The sequence below is a fragment of the Ictidomys tridecemlineatus genome, chromosome 2 (genome assembly GCF_052094955.1).
Source record: "Ictidomys tridecemlineatus isolate mIctTri1 chromosome 2, mIctTri1.hap1, whole genome shotgun sequence".
Lineage (NCBI taxonomy): Eukaryota > Metazoa > Chordata > Mammalia > Rodentia > Sciuridae > Ictidomys > Ictidomys tridecemlineatus.
Genome location: NC_135478.1, coordinates 148248143 through 148268595, shown reverse-complemented (window position 1 = coordinate 148268595; position 20453 = coordinate 148248143). Strand labels below are relative to the sequence as shown.

At 34.9% G+C, this 20453-nt stretch overlaps 1 protein-coding gene across 3 annotated transcripts in view; it reads right to left on the bottom strand.

Moving 5' to 3' along the window:
* The window catches only part of Skap2 (src kinase associated phosphoprotein 2), a 170109-nt gene extending 150478 nt beyond the window's left edge, over positions 1–19631 (bottom strand). For 2 of the 3 annotated variants that reach the window (XM_005319135.5, XM_013355990.4), the window contains exons 1-4: positions 19338–19629; positions 9856–9961; positions 9235–9260; positions 902–1009 (exon numbers count right to left, since the gene is read on the bottom strand). In XM_005319135.5, coding sequence (XP_005319192.1) covers positions 902–1009; positions 9235–9260; positions 9856–9961; positions 19338–19404 — 307 coding nt within the window. In that variant the 5' untranslated portion in view covers positions 19405–19629. Of the gene's footprint in view, positions 1–901; positions 1010–9234; positions 9261–9855; positions 9962–19337 lie in introns of all 3 variants that reach the window. The other variant, XM_021722251.3, reaches the window with a different exon arrangement.
* Positions 19632–20453: the final 822 nt, after the last annotated feature.

Below are 20453 nucleotides of genomic sequence, written 5' to 3'. Positions count from 1 at the left end.
GTGGAGTGCTCTGTTGCAGGAAGCATATTTTCATTCAGCAATTGTATTTAGAGATGGAACTGCACAGTTTGATCATCATATAGTGGCAGAAGACATTATTCATTTCTATGTCTATGTGAAACTTTGAGTGCCACAAATTAATATGCATGGCTAATTTATCAATACACATTCTTAATTTATAACTATATATCACCCTTATAAGGTTTCTATCATGCAGATGCACTCAATTGGCTATAACAGAGAAAGCACATGCTGTACTAAAACAAGTTCCATAACTTTGGCAACATTCAATAGTGTTTTAGAAATTACTAAGAGATAAACAATCAACTTTATTACTAGTTCAATTAATACAAAATGTTATAATATTACTGCATAATATAAGGCATTTTAAATGACAATCAGAAAAATGAAAATGTATATTAAAAGAAGCATCTGATAAAAACTGTCTCAATGTGAAAAGGCAACGTAAGAATAATTAATTTAATATTTCATGAACTCATTTTGTATAAAGTTTTTAGAAAAAATAGATCAAAAACCTTTTTCATTATTTATAAAATAAATAATACAACAAGCCATTAACAAGCATAATAAAATTAAGCAAGAATCTGATAACATTAAACTAACCAACAAACTGTTACTAATAATATTCACATGGTGATGCAAACACTCTCCTAAAATTCTATTAAAGAAAATTTCCTAGAAAAAGAAGCAACTACAGTTTTAGGAAAACCTCAACTAGGACCACTAGAGAGAGCTCTTCCGTTCCTTAAAAGGTTCTGGTAAAGGTGAGTTCATGGAAGCCTCAGCCTTCAGCTTTGTGATAAGACCACTACCTCCACAAAAATCACTGCTTTGTGTCAAAGTGTCAAAAAGTAAATTCTTATGGAAAAATGTCACATACCATCAGAGGGGGCTTCATCATCTTTGTCATATCGTTCTGAGGCTAGGGAAATAGAGTCTGGAGGCCCAGCAAAAGGGTCATCATATTCTTCCCCCTCTTCTGTATCACCTGTAAAAGAATCAGAGAAATGACTTCTATGATTTAGTCGTCTGAAATAATGTAGTCTTGTCAGAAAAGGCAAGTTTTACTATTAAGCTCAGTCAATGTTATGGGAAAACAAACAAAACTTTTTGAATGAAGTAAAAACAGATTCTATTTTAGTTTGTATTCATTGTTATGTAAATGTGGCAAGAGTTTTTTCAAAATCAATAGACAAGGGCTTATTTGTGACACAAAATAAGGACTGTATTCACAGTCCCTAAATTATGATGGTCTCTATAAGGAATTCAAAAAGTAGAAGCAAGATAAAACAGATTGTGTACCTAAAACAAACAATCAAAATAACAATACCCCCAAAAGATGGAAAGTACAACAAAGAAAATAATTCAAGTAATTCCATTTACCTACTCAGTAATTTTGAAAAATGATGATGAGAAATTGATAATGTGAAGCCATATGAACACTTTTTATTTTCATTAAAATCACAGGATAACATTAGGGTCAATTAAAAATAGTTGTGTTTTTGAGAGTAGGAATCATTAATGGGAAAACTGATTTAAAACTCACATAATCCTTTCAAAATTCAAACAAGATGATTTATAAACACTTTCAGTTTTCATCCAGTGGTATATTGTCTTTTTCAAAAATGTTCTGGTCAGTTTTATACTTGATTTCCAAATCCTAGGTTGGTTTGTTTGGGGTTTGTCTGCCTGTTTGTTTTAGGTCACTCAATCCCCCATGGTAAGATCTGTGGTTTGGGCTTTTTCCATATACTTAGTTGAAATAATTTTTTAATAAAACACTGAATCAGCAACTTGCTAGCCCAGTAATATACAAGCACTCTTTTTTTAATAGATTCAACATTAAAGAAAAACATATGCTTAATACTATTATCAAGCATCTAACTATTAACAATTCGAATTACCTGTTACAGATTCAAGAGAAAACCAGCCCACCACAGGGGTGACTCAAAAAGTAGTGAAAATCCCGGCAGGAAGCCTAAGGTTCTACACTATTAAATTTTGGCCACAGTTTCTGGGCAGATCCAGATTAAAGCTACTCGGCTCTCCAAAAGGATGTCTGTATGCCCTGATACCTATTTGCTGGGTGGGTGTCTCCCTACTTTCCAGCAGAGAAAAATTTTGATAGAGCAAAGAAACTCTTTCAAGACATGAAGACAACAAGAGCAGAATACAGGGATGGCTTTCCCGTCATTCTTAGGATTTCACCTCTAGGTATAAAAAATATGATGATGTTTCTTCCCTGATTGAAATTCCAAGGAATACACATAAATACTTCTCATTCTTCAGATTTTAACTTATCTTTCTTTTGACATGTTCCAAATACTTTTCAGAACATTCAGTGATCCCTTATAATATTTCTTTTATGAAAGCAAGAGTGCTCAGATTTCAAATATAAGGTAAGAAAGAACTTGAAAAAGTACCACCCAAAATATTTTGAACAAGTTATGATAGTACTTGGGATATGCAGTAGCAGGGGGTCACAAAATTCTCAGGTTACTTTTAGCTGCTAGGATATCCTTATATTCTTAAGAAAGAACTTGTATGATATGTATTTTCTGAGGATGTATTGTATCACACACACTAAAACAATAAAACTTGCTGAAATTTTTTAAAAATTAAGGTATCAGGATACTTCAAATACATCATCGAACTTAGCACTTAGCATACTATGTTGTTATGACTACAAAGGAAACAACAAAACCAAAGAATATATGAAAAGTATTTTTTTAAATTCATATTCTCAGGTTCAAATCTCTTAAACTCTATGTGGAAATGAGTGGATAATTTAAAAAATATTTGAAAATCAGAAGTAGTTTATTGTCCTTTGATAACATCCATTGTAAGTTTTTATGTGTACACGTGTGTAAAGTGTACTATACACATATACACACAGATGAACATACTATCTACATTTGATATACACATTCTCTATTACACATATAACAAAATTGTTATTAAGCTATAGACTTAATATTTAATAAAAGAATATTCTACACAAATTGGTCACTGACTTATGTGATTTTTGTTTTTTTAACCTTTTGATTATAAAATTGTCTCCAATTTACTCATTCTAAGAAATGCAGTTAATTGAAAGTATTATTTTTCTAAAAAAAAAAAATCAGTGTGACATTTATCTAAGACAAAATAAATTAACTACTGCTATTGGCCTGATGTCTTCCCTCCCCATCCTCACCCCCAACTTCCTTTGAATTCACTCAGAAAGTAAAGTATCTACGTAGCATTGGTATAGAGAAGTCCCTTTTTAAACAACTGCATTAAGAGAAACATTATCATTTTTCATCAGGACCTTCTTCATCTTACTGTTGGCTCGGTGACGGATGCCCTATCCCTTTTCCCCCTCTCCCTTAATCTTGTTTTTCAACCCAATAAAGTAAGAATTGCTCTCTTATAAGGAGCTTTAACTGAACACAGGGGTCGCTGTTGAGTAGTACAAAGCATTTTTCCTCCCCAGGGGCTAAGTATCTGAAGCCTTACCTGCAAACACTTCTATAAATTAAGGGGAAAATGTTCAACTTGTGTTTATGTAATAAAAAACTGAACTCCAAATCAACAACAGGCATCAGGTAAACGTATCCAATACAATTTACAGACATAATTGAAAGCATTACAGACTAATCTGACATCGAAAAGAAAAGCGTGCTCAAATGAAATGTCTACAGAATCATTAGTTGGCAGCCATTCTATTACAATCGCACATAATGTCAGTGGTGCCTTGAGCCTGTGCCAATGACAACAGCATAAATTTTGCATCTCATTTCTGTGGTCATAAAATTAATGATCAGTTTAAAAATACTTCTTTGTAAAAGTTATTGCGCAAAGAAAAGACATGAATGTGTCCCTGTTATGTACTCACAAGGATAATTATGGGGTTGTTGCTCATTAATACTGTTTCTAGTTTCCCTAGAAAAGCATTTGATTTATCCCACAACTTTCAAAAGTTTAATTAACGATACAAAGTTAACAGCCTAAAAGACAATAATCCAAGGCTTCCCTTCCTTTAATTTCAGTGGCAGCTTAAATATCATAACAGAATCGACATTTAATCATACCACAGCAGCATATTTATCTGATATCTATTTTTAAATTCATAATAGTTGGGTTCAAATCACGATGGCTCATCATCAATTAACATTTCCCTAAAGGACTGGAGAGGCAGCCCAACAGTGACTCAACTCTGCTTCCACTATCTCTACCACCACTGACGGTGAGTCACCCCAATTTACTGCTTGTTTTCAAATACAGTGCTATTTTAAACACAATCAGATAAACATTAAATCCCTAAAATTTAGTATACATTTTACATACACACACCAAAATATTACACTGTACCCTACAGCCATATATAATTATTAAATGTTCATTTAAAAGAAAAAAATAATAAATTAATAAAACAATTTAGGTGGTAACTATTCCTTCATACAGAGCATGAAAGACAAACTTGGCGGGGGGATTAGTCTATATGAAAACAAATTAGCTTCTAATTCTCTACTTGGTTTACTTGTCTGATCTAATTTTAGAATTAAGCATTTAACTTGCAATTTCCTAAGGGAAGTTAAATTCTTTAAAGGATATTATAGGTTACTGAAAAATAAGAAGATCCTCCTCATAATTCTTCCACAATAGGAAAGCTAATTCATAGCATACAATAGTAAACACAATTTCTTACACCAAACTGAGGCAGAGCTTTAAAATAAGCACACCATTTCTCAAGCACTGCCTCAGAAATAGACTCCTACCACTACAGGTCCCAGAATCTCAAACATGCTGACCACGTTTGTACAAGGGCAAGGGTGGGGGTGTGTGTTGGAAGAAAAAAGCTGTAAGTTTTCTGCTCAAATTTCATTGTGGAGCCAGCTTTCAACAGAAAATGTACTATGTTAGGAAGAGTAAAGGAAAGCAAATTAAACATCATCTAAACTTCTGACTTTTCTGCTACTCTTAAGGATTCCATTAGAACAAACTAAAATAGTTCCCTTCTTACCTAACAGTACTGCTATTTTTAGCAAGTTACTAAGCCAATTGATAAACTTAAGAAACAGTACAAATGAGAAGGTCAAAGGAAATTGCTTTCTAAGTAAATCTATGCATATTTAACAATATCAATGAAGTCTTAGGGGCATAATCTATTAAATAAATTTTTGCAATTAAGAGGGACAAGAGCTTTTAAAGTAGAAAATGAAATTCTTTTAGCTATTGCACCTGAAACAATAAATTCACATTTTTAAAAATGTAGATACTAGAGCTACAGTATGGAACAGTAGTAGATTCTTTTCCTAGCATATATGAGGTCCTAGGTTCAATCACCAGAACTAAAAAAAAAAAAAACTTTGGCATTAATATTTTACAAATTTGAAACCATTCTCTTGAAGTAATTATCATTTAATATGTCTGCCCTTCTTTTAAAAATTTATGATAATTTCCTAAAAATTATTTGAAAACTGAACTTATGAGTCAAGATTAACTTAAATCTTCTTGACAAATTAAGTTGAATTAGTGAACATGCATTAATATATTATTTACTGAACACTACTATGTGACATGAACAGGTATTTTCACATTGTCTTGTTTCTATAAATCAGTTTATAAGGAAAGTAATCACATCCAAATCATCACTTGAGTAAAATGAGACTAATAAAAGGTCAAGCTACAACTACAGTATAAGTAAACATTTTTTATCATGTATCTAATATACACTAGAAAATTCTAGTTAAAGTTCAGTCAATAAATAGTCTTTACTCAAATAATAATCTATTCTCATTACAAAAATAATTATTTCAAGTCACACTTAAGATACCTATGATCATGTTATATGACAAAATAATTAAAAAATAATCACATAGCATAATTCCAGTACATGGAAGATAATATATTCTTTAGAGAGTTGGGCTATATTGCAACTAGGAAACTAGGGTTAAATGGTTATTCTGTCTTACACAATTCTTTGAGGTAAGAAGGCACTCTCTAGATAAAATGAGCAATATTTCAAATGAATAACAGGGACTAGGTCAAGCAAAATGTGTTTTAGCCAACTGGATTCAAAGTATTTTTAAATGCAAGTACAATTAAAGAATTCAGAAAAATCAACTGAAAAGTATTCTAATGTCCAATTTGTCAGATCTCTTTATGGGGAAATCTAGACTGGAGCATATAAGGAGACAAAAGGAGAACTTTCATAAATTAAAGAAATAAAAAGGGAAATTTAAAAAATAGTTTTCTATGGAAATAAATATAAATAACAATTTAAAAATTAGCTTAGTGACCCAATTGAGTCAAATGTATGAAAGATGATATATCATGAGCTTTGTAATGTTTTGAACAACCAATAAAAAATTTTTTTAAAAAATTAGCTTAGTGGAGCTTTATTATCTAGGAACCACAGTAATAAAACAAGTTTCTAACAATAAACTATTCTCACACACAAAGAAAAACTAGAAATGAAAAACAACCTTCTAATTTTTATGCAGTTTACTATATCAATAATCATATTAATTCAATTAATTTAAGAATTGAACTACTTCAAACTAAACATTCTGTATTATTTAATCCAAGAATGGGAAATTTTAGCTGGAGTGTAAGGAGGAATTAGGATAGGAAGGAAGGACAACTGATATCTGTACATTAGAGAGATTAAAAACTTTTTGAAATGAAAAAATCTGAATTATTTATTTTACTTAAGATCTCTGCTTCTTTTTTCTACCAATAATGGTATTAAAATGGTATTTAACTATCATTTTAAAAATCAAGAATATGAAACAGAGGAAAACAATTTTAGATTAATTCATTGTGACCCTATTTTGTTATGAGAGAAAGAAACAGGAAACCAGCCAAAAGGAATTCTTTGCAGTTCTCCCTGGATGAAGATAATCTGAAACCCATAGGGGAAAATGTAAGAGGGGAACAGCATCACCAAAACATACTTAGGATTGAATTCACTCAACGTAGGTATCTTATAATAAATTCCTACTGTTAAAAAGAAAAGTGTCTTGAATAATTGCTTGGCAATTATTAAGTCTGCACCCTTTACTATTCCTATAAACTATAAAATAGTCTTTGTAGAATCAAGTTGAATATACTTGTAGGGTAAAATGGCATAAAAATACTCAGCTTCTCATATTCCTCCAAGGTATACCTCCAATTTAGCCACAGGCTTACTTTTGAGCAGACGCTGTTGGTGATTAGTTAACTCAATACAGCAGTATTGAACTACAAATTAGTTATTCAGAGGAAAATGATTATGGCGAATCTCTGAATTCCACATTATTTGAACTCTTATCCTCAACTCATTTTTCAATTTCTATCAAATAGTAATATAAACTTCCATTGTCTTTGGAGACAAATAATGCATCTCCGTAATGTAATTTTAATATCCACACACCTGAACAAGTTCTAAAACAGAATTCCAAAGGGAAAGTTCCTACACTATTACTGAACCATATGCAATTATAGAATGACTTCATATTATCATGCTTTCTTAGCTTAAATTTTTTAATATACAAATAATTAAGCCACAATGAAGAGTTCAATAAATAATCACCAGAACAAAATATGCCTTTTAAGAAGAGAGGCAGAATCAAATATCTAATATTCTTCCATAATAGTACACTGTATAAAAGCTATCGTAATTAAAATGGATAAATTCATTTCTATATGTGACAAAGCAAAAAATACAACAGGATCAAGTCCATAGTTTAGAATTCATTGTGGAACACACCAAAAAAATTGGGTATTGGGGGACAGAAAGAGTTTCCTGCTCTACTCTTTAATAGTGTTTTGTTTTGTTTTTTAAATCTCAATACGGGGGGGGGGGGATCTTCTTATTCCCTTAAATCATACAGATTTGACGATTTAATGTGAAAAGAAACTGTGACTTCCTTTTAACTGATTTTAGGTGTGTCTGGTAGGTTTGTCTGGTAGTACTTGGTTTATTAGAACTGTCAGTATCCTCTCACTTATCAGTCGGCACAAATATTAATTATTCTGTGGGTCCTGCTAACTCCAGTTAGAAGACATTACACTGTTTATTCCCCAAACCCAGAACCTTGCTCAGTCCTGGTCAAGTGACCTCATACTGTGACCCTCATGCCAGCATCCACAAGCTGGAGGTCATGACCTATGAATTAGCATCAGGGAAATAAGGGCCATACTGAGTTCCCCTTACAGAACTGAAAACATGAAGTAGTAGGAACTTCCTATGGCTTTCCTGATCTAGCCTTCAGCATGTTAAACAGCTGTCTCTCAAATCTAAAGGAAGACAATCAGTCGACCAGCACTTTCACATATTTCAAAAACAGAAAACTGAATCCCCATCTCTACAAATCTCTAAGAAACAACAGATTCATTCAAATTAAAAGAACAAGGGAAAAAAACTAGCTTTTGAGAAAGATTTTACTCACGTTATCAAACAAAAATTTACAGTTTTTATTTTTGAGGTTTTTTTCCCCATAAATGGTAGGTTTATTTATTTATAAAGTCACATCCTAAAAATATTTTAAGTAATAAATAGTTTTTAACAACATTTGTTAACAATATGCTCCCAGCTGGTAGAAGGCCTCTGTTTAGTTGACAAAAGAGATTTTGAGAAACCTTCAAGTATCAGGCCCTGTGATCCCCAAATCTCGTGGTCTCAGAAATGGAACAAAGATGCCCTTGGAGTTTTTGCCCCTCCTGCAGCACCTGCTTAACACTGACTTCATTTATCCAGATCAGAGCACCTCACTTGGGACCCCAGGCCTTCAGGCACGCAGCCACCTGCATGTTTTTAAAGTACCCTTCAAAAACATGACCTGTGAACACCCAGCCACAGGCCCTTCTGCTCCTGCCATTCTATAAAATAACCTCTGCAATATTAGATAGCATCGAGTTCATATCTCACCGCTGCTCACTGAATTCTTCCATGTGTAACTGCAAGTATATACCTGTCCTAACAAATCTCTGCCACAGTGAACTCAAAGAAACATGAAACCTAAGAATGTTAAATGCATAAGATTTCTCCATTTGAGGAATGCAATGGATTCTGCATATGCTTTTTAATTTTTTTCTCAGCAGGGGGAGCTAGCACTCTCATCTTGAAGGTCTAAATATATAACATGGAAATTTAAATTTTGATTTCAACTATCAAATTTCAGGATGTTAGACTATTCTATTGAAAATCTCCACAGAGGAAAAAAAATGTTCAAGTTTGAAATTTACCTTTGTCTTGAAATTCGTGAAGATAGCTGCAAAATGAAGAACATTATATTTTAAAATGAGGTTGGCAAATCAGAGCAAGGTCTAATCAGTGGCACATTCAAATCTAAAATCTATGTTATATAGAGAGAGGGAAAAATTATTTCCTGTGCTGAAATTACAATTCCAAAATGCTTAGGAATATATAGTGAAATTATTTTTAAAGATCTGAGTACAGTAATAAAATGAGGATATATCTTTAATAACTATAACATATGTTTATTCATTTAATGTAGTAACAAAAGGATTCTCTTTTCAGTGTCTAAGGTATTTTCCATATTTATATTAAAATCATTAATTTACCCATGTCTTATCATTTAAACCAAATATACCCTCAGATAATCAAAATAAACAGTTAATTTTTGCTAGAATGCTTACAAAAATACACAGTCAAGCACCTTCACAAGAAAGGGGTATATAATAAGTATATTTGAGGAATATACTTTTGTCTTTTAAAAAATACTTGACACCAATAAATAAACATAAAAATTTCACTCCATGATAATCAATTCCTTATTAAAATCAATTTCTAATTACAAAATTGTTTCTAAGCAAGAAATTAGTAATTAAAGGCAGGTGACTTACGTATACTTTACATCTTTTATCTTCTTAATAAGGGATTCTCTCTTTTCCTTTGCTTTCTTGGATAAATTTTCCCCTCTCAATGTGTCTGCTAAAAATGTTTCAACATCTAAATCATGAAATATAAGAAACAGGATACAAATTATGGCAAAGAATCATTTTTTGTGAAAACAAATACAACAATGGTTGTTTCTGCATATAAGCATCAATATCTGTACAATTCGGTGTAGCTATTTATCAATCCAGAGTATAACCGTTGAAGTGTGTTTCACATACTAAGTTGGACAAATCTGCTCACCACTTAGCTAATAAAATTTGTATGCTGTACTTACGCTTAGCAAAAGCAAATGCTATTTGAATGTTTGGCACCATTAAACCATGAAGAAGCACACGAGTTTTAATAAACTATAGTGCCCATAAAACAAATTCTCATACAAAAGCAAGCACCAAGCTTTTATGCACGTGTTACTATCATTTTATCGTATTCTTTGAGTTCCTATATGAACAAGACATTCACAATAGTATATCAATATAAGCTAATGTCTCTGGCAAGGGTCTGTTTTTCTCAGACCCTTTCTATAATCTACTTTCAGGAATGCATAACATTTAATGCTTTGAATGAAAAAATAAATTCCTTTTTTCTAGACAAGATTCCCAAATCACACCCTGTTCCTTACTACTGGCCCCACCCACTCTGGCCACTCAAATAAAAAAGAAAACCAGCTGAGTAGTTCTGTAAGCTCCTGCTTCCTGCCATGGTATTTCCACCTGGTATATTTCTTACATAAAGAAAGAAGCAGAAAAATAGATTCTTCTGCTATTTAAAAATATAGTATCCAAGAAATAAGATTTCTATGACCTTATGTAACATTGCCTCATAAGCATCTTTTTAAAAATGTTAGTAAACTCCTCAATTATTTTCTTGTCTGGTTCTCTCATGTAAAATTTCAAGAAATCGTTGCTCAACTGATTTTTATGATAGTTCCAATCTCATTGTTTATGAAATACCATACACCTTAGATTAATTTACTTTCAGAGTTTCAAAGTTCATGTTAAAATATCTAATATAGAAGATACCGTTAAATTTTTTAAATAGGCATGGCTATAAATCATCCATATTCCATACTGAAGAGATATATATGTATGTTTTACTTCCTTTTATTTAACTCACACTGATAAAAAGATGGCATCAAAACGTAATATTGTATATAAGTAATGCAAAGTAGTATAATAAAGAATCCCTCAACTACACTTATAAGTAACTATTTAAAACTAATATATAGGATACAATGTTTGTAATCAATTTTAAATCTTGATCACAGCAATATTTTGATCCAGTAAGGAAAAATGATTAAATTATGATACATTCATTACAAATGTGTAGAGGTGTTTTTTCATTAAGTCAAAATGAAGAGTGAAAGAATTAAAATTTGATCTTGCAATAATTTTTAAAAACAGCTTATGGTTTGAAGTCCATTAACAACTAATATGTTAAAAGTAAGTATAAAATGAAATGGAAGCAAAATGTCCCAGCTTCTCTTTCCTGGAGTTGCCCATATTTTGAAGAGGGGACATATATAATCCCAAACCAGTGCAAATTAGACCCAGATTTCTCAACTGAGTTCAAAATAATGAAATTTATGAGAAACTTGCACCCAGAAGAGCAAGCAACCTTTGGACATTCAGACATTAGCTGAAATGGAAAAGATCATTGGCTTCCCTGAGATCCATACAGTAATATTTCTTCTTTAAAAAAAAAAAAAAAGTGGAATAAGGAAAGAAGTAGCATCCCTACTGCTGATGGTTCCTTCCAAGTGGACTCAATACTTGAGAGAATCACTGGCACAATGACTAGTGAATAGTCTGCTTAATGTTATTTTCACTCAATGTTTGTCTTTAATTCCCTCTTCCACGAGTATTTAATTGCCTATTTTACATTTTCATTATACAATCCAAGTTTAAACAAACAGGATCTATTTTCTATCTCCGGAAGCAATAACACAAGGAATTGCAGCTCAAGAGTTATTTCTTAAAAGGTCATTTCAGTTTTATAAAAACAGAAAACTAAAAAAAAAAAAAAAAAAAAAAAAGGCTGTAATACTCTATGTAGTACTTTCTTAAAACCTCCAAAAAATATTTTTTAGATACTACCCATGCTTCTACTTGAAAATATTTGTTGAGAGTGTGAGATTGCAAGAAAAAATAAGTATTTTTTAGGGGAGGGGATTCAGAGATTGGGTAAGGAAAAAAATCTAGACTTTTATAGTAGTCTTTTAAATACATTTATCCTCAAGCTTTTCCCAGAAAAGGATTTAAGGCAACTGAAAGGATTTAATAAACATTGACTTCATCAGTATTTTCTCAAAGGAGATATAGAGAGTAGGAACTACTTTGATGTTTATTTTAATAAATAAGAACTTTAACTGGAAGCGGTTTTTGCTATAATCTATTGTTGTCAACAGATTTGGTTGTCTGTTAAGCTTTTGAAATCTAAGTCATGGCTTAAAATCTACACATCTACACTTTTTCCTTTTATTTTCAGATCCAACTAAACCAGCCTCTCCTAAGCACCGGAAGCTCCCGGGTTACCGGGACAGCCTTCGGCCCGGTGCCTGTGCAACGCACCGACTTGGCTCCCCAAGCGCAAAGACAGAACAAGCACAGAAAAGAAGTAATCTTAGGCTTTCCTAGGAGAAACTCCACCCTCGACCCTCAACCCTGCAGGAGTGTTAAACACAGGTTTCCCTATCCACCGAGCTGTGAGCTGGGAGAGATACTGGTTTGGGGCAGCGCCCTCGCCAGACAAATGGGGCTGGATCTGTGGCTTTGTAGCTCAAAGCCAGGGTAATATTTCAAAAGCGAGCAATAAAAGTCTTATGTGAATCAAGCGCTCCTCTGGCTGGTTGGAAAAGAGATTTGAAGCTTTTTTACTGGGCTCTAAATAGCCCTGCAAACGGTAAACTAGCAAGCACGGTAAACTAGCAAGTGCCTTAGCCTTCTTTTACCTTCCTTTAGGGGTCGTGTCCCTCGGTTAATATGTAAATTTCACTGACTCCTGACTGCCTATAATTTGGGGGGGAAAGACTGTAATTGGATTACAAGAAAAGGTCAGCCTGCCTTGCTCGCTCTCCCTTTGGCCTGAATTAGAATTCCTTTCTCAGAGGGAAGGGGTTCCATTCACTCCCGTGGGCGCCCACCGCAGGAAAGACACATGCGGGGCCCGCTGGCCCTAGCCGAGAGGGCGCGGGAAAGGGGTGTCCCCAGCGCACCAAATCTAACTGCTCCTCACCCGCAGCCTCGGAAACTGCCGGTCTGCACCGCCAGCACTTTACTCCCGAATTACCCCATCAGCCTCCACCCACGCAAGTCATCATTAAAAAAAGTTATTCTGGCAAAAGTAAACGTGGGGGTGATTTCTGCTGCTGTTTACACCTTGACACGGTCAAGAGTAAGCCTTATTTCCAGGAACTGCGGTAAGGATCTGGGGGAGAAGGCCGCTGAAGAGATCAGATTTACAACTGCTCTGTAGATAGATGTTAAGGTCTGAAAACAAAAATTAAAAGATGACCCTGTTCTGGCTCAGCAATCCTTAAACAGTTTAAGTTAGAAACCTCTCAATAGCCATCTCGACCCTTAAGAGGCAAACACTTAACACACAACTCAATGACCGGTACTCCGACTTTTCTTTGCTTGCTTGCTTTTTTTTTTTTTTTTAATTATTTATTTAATCAGAGAAGACCCATAGAAAAACTGCCACCCGATCTTCCTCTAGGGTCCTGAGTGATAACAACAGGTATCTAACACACACAGGCTGCTTTCTACCAACTTCTGTACAGATCAAACAGTGAAAAGGTGAAACCACACAAGATCAGAAGAGTTTTAAAATTCTTGCCAACAATACTATATGTCAGATTCTCCAAGTTGAGTACCTAGCCCAGGTTCCCACTCTTGGAGACAGTGGAGCTTGGACCACTTATCCTCACCATCTCCCACTACTAAAGAGCCTGCAATAGGACCTGCAGGCTGGAATCTGTAAAGAGCCACAAGGGTCACACACACACACACACACACACTTTCTCCCTAGTCCCCAGTACCTACACACAGATACACAGTCACCTCTGAGATGGCCTGAACTGAAAAGAGCAAGAGACAGGAATTCAGCTGAATCCACCACCATTTGCTCAGCCCAAGATCAATAAAATAAGTGTAAAAACCAATCCCACAGCACCCCAAATGGCTTTACTACTTAATTCCACATCTTGCTCTACTTTATGAACTGGGTCAGATTTCACTTTGTATTCACTGAGTTGTGCTGTCACCAAACTTAATGTGCTAAGGATAGTAGCCTGGTCTGAGACTAAAAACAAAAAGACACTTTTCTGTTAAAGCAGGGAATGATCTGACCAAACAACTACTGGCGAAAATATAAAAATCAATTAAACTGGGTACATTCAGATCAATGAAGCCAAATGCCCAAAGTCAGAAAATGGCTAATTGAAAAGTTATTGATTGTTCAAATCAATGTCCTTGATTACCTAGCACTTTTATAGGTTAGGGTTGAACTGTTGACTTCCCAAACATAGAAAAAGAAGACATAAACAAGCACAGTTTTCATAGTGCAATGGCTAAAACATACCTGAGCCTTATAATCCAATCATCCTACAAAATTTTCAAAATTGGGTTTACAAGCTAAATGATTTATGGTGATAGAAAGCTGGGCTGTTGAAACATAGGGCTGACCATCTTTCAACCTCTAAAAGATGACTCCTGATAAATAGCACTTTACAATAATCAAAATCTTTTTACCACACATTCTCAAAGAAGCCACAGTGAATAACACATTAGTCTGAGATTTACACTATATTCACTGTTAGGCAGCCTCTATTGTAATGTGTTCAGAATGTGATTGAAAAAGAAATGTAAACTCAGTGGAATGAAAAAGATAGACTTGGCTTTAATTGGAAAAGACAAACTAAGTGAATAATGAGTATATAAAACCTAGCCTATGCCACTTTTATCACCCATATATGACACTTAATCTTAAATTTATGAGAGACAACTGAACTGTGTTTCAAATCACCAGAGGCTTTTCTTACTCTGTTATTTCTTCCTTCTTTCTAGCAATACTTTAATGCTGGTATCAGTTAGAGATAACCCCACTTGGAAATTTTTCATATACTACTCATTTTTTAGTATATTTAGGTTTCTCTTTTTAAAGTAAACCAATGTTAATTAGGACTATAAAAATTGTGCATAACATCAAGAGCCTTACTTGGTAACCTAGGATGAAAATACTTTGAATGGACATGCTAAAATACCCCCTCCCAAGAAAAAGTAGGACACTATAGGCTTAAGATAAATACGTAAATAATCTTCCTTAACACCACATCTTAATTCACCTATACTATTTGACCCCCCCCCAAAAAAAAAAAACCTCAATAAACTTCTGGTCCCTTGATTTACAAGCTCATATTCCTATTTTTAGAAGAGAATATCTAAGACTATCATAGATTGATTTTGAGATTAAATGTTCTCTTATCAACTCAATGCTCATCAGTTACTGCTGCCAAAACGAGGCAGGCTTGTTCTTGCTCTGTTGGAAATTCCAGGTGCTAAGAAGTAGGTGACTATTGGTGACTCAGTAGGTGGCACTCTTCCCTTTACATACTCAGCCAATGCCCCAGAAGGAAGTTATGGTACACTAGATACACCATAAATAATTCTCAGAAGAAAAATAAAACCAAAATGTTGACCGAATTATAAATAGGGCTTTGGAAGGGTGGAAATCAAACCATACTACACTCAACACTGAAAAAAAAAAAATTCTGCCTCTGTTTCAACTGAATTGTTTTCTTTATCTAGTGCCCTAAAGGGATTATCAATTACAATGTATGAAGGTTTTAAAAAACAAATAAAAAAAGTGGAAATCTCCAATAGAGAAAAATACAATATTTCTAATAAAACTGCCATGTGATCAAAACCTCAAGGTCACTTTGCAGAAATCATATAGCCACTTTATTGTTTGGTTTGGTTTTGGTTTTTTAGTGTACTGACAACTATTTTCTTTTAACATCTGCTTCATTTTCTAATTTAATAAAAAGAAGATAACATCTGTTAGCTTTCCTTTTAAAAGTTGGTGTTGTAAAATGAGTGAATGAGAATGAATTAGAGTATCTGACTACAAATCACTAACAAACCAATATTTAAAGGGTGATTAAACAAATGAAGTGGGGTAGTGGGCAGTGGTTCCAGTACTTCTCACTTTCTTGACTGCCAGAAGGGAAAAACTCACATAAATCAAGGCTATTCTTGCTGTTAGTCCTAGTCAAAATATTTGGATGTGGAAGATTAAATTGACAAGATTTGGGATTATCTTTCCATTTTAATTATCCTGGTTAAACCTGTTGTTCTATCATTAGAGGGGGAAATCAAAGGTTGCCTATAGTATAAACAGTGGTTCAAAATTCTGAAAACTCTTTTCTATTTATATAACCAGAAGAATAATTCAACACTTCTTAAAAAAAAAGTATAGGCCTTCAAGATTTAATATACTTAATTATAGAAAACATAACTCTATATTGCCACTTTCCAAGGGTAACATTAAATGTGATTTAAGACTAATAACCTCTATTCTTCACATTTCTATATGATGTTTTTAAAAGGGGAAGGAACAGGGGACAAGTATTGAAAAGGTAGCCTAAAACTACCATAAACAAAAAGAAAAACAATGAACAAATATGATAAACATACACTTCAGAACCTGTCCCCATCAAGCAGTTAAATGTCAAATACTTAGCATATATGACATAATGATTTGGATAATGGGCACATGGAGCACAAAGGGAAATGTCTTAGGAAATATTATTCTGAAAGCCATTATCTTTGACTTTATGTTCTTTTTCCTCAAAGCAAAAGATTTTAAACTTCTGGAAGATTTAGCTTCTTATCTTCTCTACCTTGGAATTCTAGCATCATGCCATGTATTCTCAGAACACTTGACTGTTCACAACCACCAGTACCAATATCTCCTTCTCAATTAAAAAAAAATATATATATATATATACTAGATAAGCCAGCAATAACTCTAAAACTCAAATCAATACAAACACCTCCTCTATAGTTTTAGAATTTTAAATTTAATCATGTACTATCACCAATACACTTAAATGATGCAAATCCTCATGCATCCCCAAAATATTTTTGAATGAACTGTGTGAAGTAACTGCTGAGAGCATCTATTCTCAAAGCCTTTTCTACCTCAGAAAAGATTTTACCTATTATGTCCCATTGTCCTATACATAGGACACATAGGAAAACATACTTTGAGCAATATCATAGGTGTCCTATAAAATTTTATAGATTTTTACAGGTGTCCTATGTATGGGACATAATGAGTTAATTACAGTTAAACATGAATATTAACAATTTTCCTTGAATACATTTTTTAAAAGTTTTAAACCCTGACAAAACTGCTTTACTTTTTTGATTTAGTTAAAGATATGCTTATCCCCCAATTCACATCCACAGCTCTTAAAAGTATACTTTGAAAAAACAAGTACGATACAAATTTATAATCTCCAAAGTTTAACATTTTAATATTTGTTTTTAATACTCATGTATTTTAATATGTGATGTACTTCAGTCATATAGAATACTAAAAATGTCAATAAAATGACTTGGGAAAAGGTAATTTCAGAAATTATGCTAATATACTACCTGACTTAAGAGAGATGGCAGAAATATATAGGAAGTTAGCATTGGCAGAGAATTAAAATATGTAATTCTGAGCTTTTAGTTTAATTTACACAAGTAAGAGCCACATGAAAAACTATGACCTATGGGAATCAAAGAATAAATGGTTTTATAACCCTTATATTCTACTTCCTGAAAATGTAAGCACCAAATAGCACATAGCTTGCTGTGGGAGCTGTCAAACTTTGAAAACATGCAAGCAGAGGTTTGCACCTTATTTCTTAAATTCAAAAACATAACCTGAAAATGATGACATTTATTTCTGACATAATGATAAACATTTCTCTATTGTGGTTATTAAAATTTTCTAGATGAGCAAGGCCAGCACTGGAATATCAAAAATGTTAACTGTGGTAAAACAAGATTTGTATTCATGTGAAACTCATATAGTGGGAAAAAAGCTGGCTTTGCCTCTATAGTTCTTTCAATATTTTCCTTAGTGCTACCCATTAATGACGACAATTATTTCTTAAAGTGAAAGAAACACTAACCCACTACAAAGGCATTCTTCACACTATCATGTTCATACAAACATAAGTCTTCATTCATGCACTTAGTTTTATTTTCTCAATCACATTATTGATGCTAACCCCCAAAATAGTGTACCAGTATATTATTATTAGAACATTTGCTGTCGCACTGCTATACAAATAACTTACTACTTCAAATATCACATTTTTTATGGCAATGCTTTTATGAGTGAAAATAAGTAACTTATAACACAGGCAGCTGAAAGAAAATGTTTTAACACAGTTGTGATCAATATTGAAAGATAGAGACAACTAAAGTAAAATAATAAATTCTGTTTCCAGAATTCAGACATACATGAGACAAAGTAAATGATAGTAAGAATACCAGAACATCAGAACACGCAAGATTTGCGCTGCCCTATAAAGATATATTTTCTACTCTAAAGTTTTCATTGGTCCTTAGAGAAAACGCACAGCTCCACATTCAGAACATTACTGAATAGTGGAGTTGTAGCGGCATTGAAGAACCACATTTTTAACTCCTAAAAAACAGTTCCCATAAATGGGAATGTAAAACTGAAAAGGGGAAGATGAGGGTGCAAGGATAAAGCACTTTCATCATGTGACACAGGAAGTAGGACTTTTAACACATCCTTCCTTTTTAGCGTTAATAGTTACTGAGGCTGAAGACAAGTGGCCATCTGAGAATCCGGCTCTCTTTAAAGGTCTTAAATGCAGAGTGGACTGGAATGTTCAAGAAAAGTGGGAGTTTTAGAAATGATACACCCTTCCACCTCATCACCCCTAACCCCTGTGGCTCTGACATCTCTTTGTTACACCCTCCATCCCCACTGCCGAGGCCACCCAAGAACTACTTCTTTGACTTCTGCTGTCTTCCCAGTTCTCACACATGCATTCATTAATGTTCTCTCCCTCTTCCTCTCCCCTCCCTCCCCACACGGCATCTTCATTATGCACACAGAATTGTCCGGATCCCATTAGTATAGAACATCTAGTAGGGCTACCATCCTCGCACCAAATTTCAACACACACGCCCACTGCCTTTCTCAGCCCGAGCGCCCCTCTTTCACCTCCTCCCTGTCCCGCCCCCACTGGTCAGAAGACCCGGGCGCGGAGCGCGGGGCGGGGGGACAGGATACAAGGGGAGGCAGGGTAAGGACTCTGAAAGCTTCTGTCCCCATCGGCTCGCCGTCCCCTCGCCCCCGCCCCGGCAGCGTTACCCGCCCCCTTCCCGCTCATTACCTGCCAACAGGTTCCTAATTTCCTCAGGGAGGGGGTAGGGAGAGGAGGTGCTGCTGGGGTTGGGCATGTTAGGGAGCGCAAGGCGTGCGGGGAAAGGACCTGTACTCAAAGGATAACCGACGGGATGGGGTTGTGGCTGTGACCTAGACTCGGGCTAGCGGTCCCGGTGCGGACAGCGGGGCTACGAGTCCGGACACTGCCAGGCCGGGAGTCACAACAAGGAAGTCACTGAAATCTCCAGCCAGCAGCAGCTGGACTCTTGGCCCAGCCCCGCCCGGGAAAACGGGGCGGGGCGGTGGGCGTGGAGGAGGCAGGGGGCCCAAATGCGCATGTGTACACTTCGATTTAATCAGCAACTGAAGAAAGAGCCTCCAGGCAAGCCACGCCCACCTCTACGTAGGGAAGCGGGAGGAGGAGCGGTTAGTGGGAAGCCAGCGGACTGGGCCTGCGTCACCTGATTCCCACCGCTGAAGCCGCTTGTCGCCATTTTAGGTACTGGTACCTTAACAACCGCTAATCATTTCCCCAGGATCCCGAAAAACAATGTGTCCGCAATGCCCAGAAGTTTTCTGACGAAGGGGCCTTCTGTCCAGTAGTCAGATCTGCCGAAGTTTAACGCGTCGCCTGCTAATCCACGAGGAGTTTTCGACCTCCCTAAACTGTTATGGCCTTCTTTGTTTGATTGAATGAAGGTAACAATGCCCATCTTCCGCCAGTCCTCCGAGAGAAGCCAGTCTGGAGCTGCTCCAGGGAGCATTCTGATTGGCTCTTACTTTTCATTTCTGCCTAATTCGTATTCTTGGGGTGACCGATTTCCCCCCACAACGAAGAAAGAAAGGGGAGTTCTGGGCACTGTCCATTAGAGAATAAAAACAAACAAAACAGAGAAACCAGAAGGCTAAGTAGATATTAGGTACCACTGTTCATCTAAAAGCCTTTTTTAAAAATGCTGGTGGTGATTAGTAGAACAAAATTATACAGTCTGTTTGCTCCAATTTGAACATTTTGTCAAGGAACACTTAAGTGTATTCTGTCTGTAAATTTTACATATTTTCTCAAAGAGACACATCTTATTCCTTTAAAGTATGTTATGTAGAAAGATGTGTAATGAAGAAA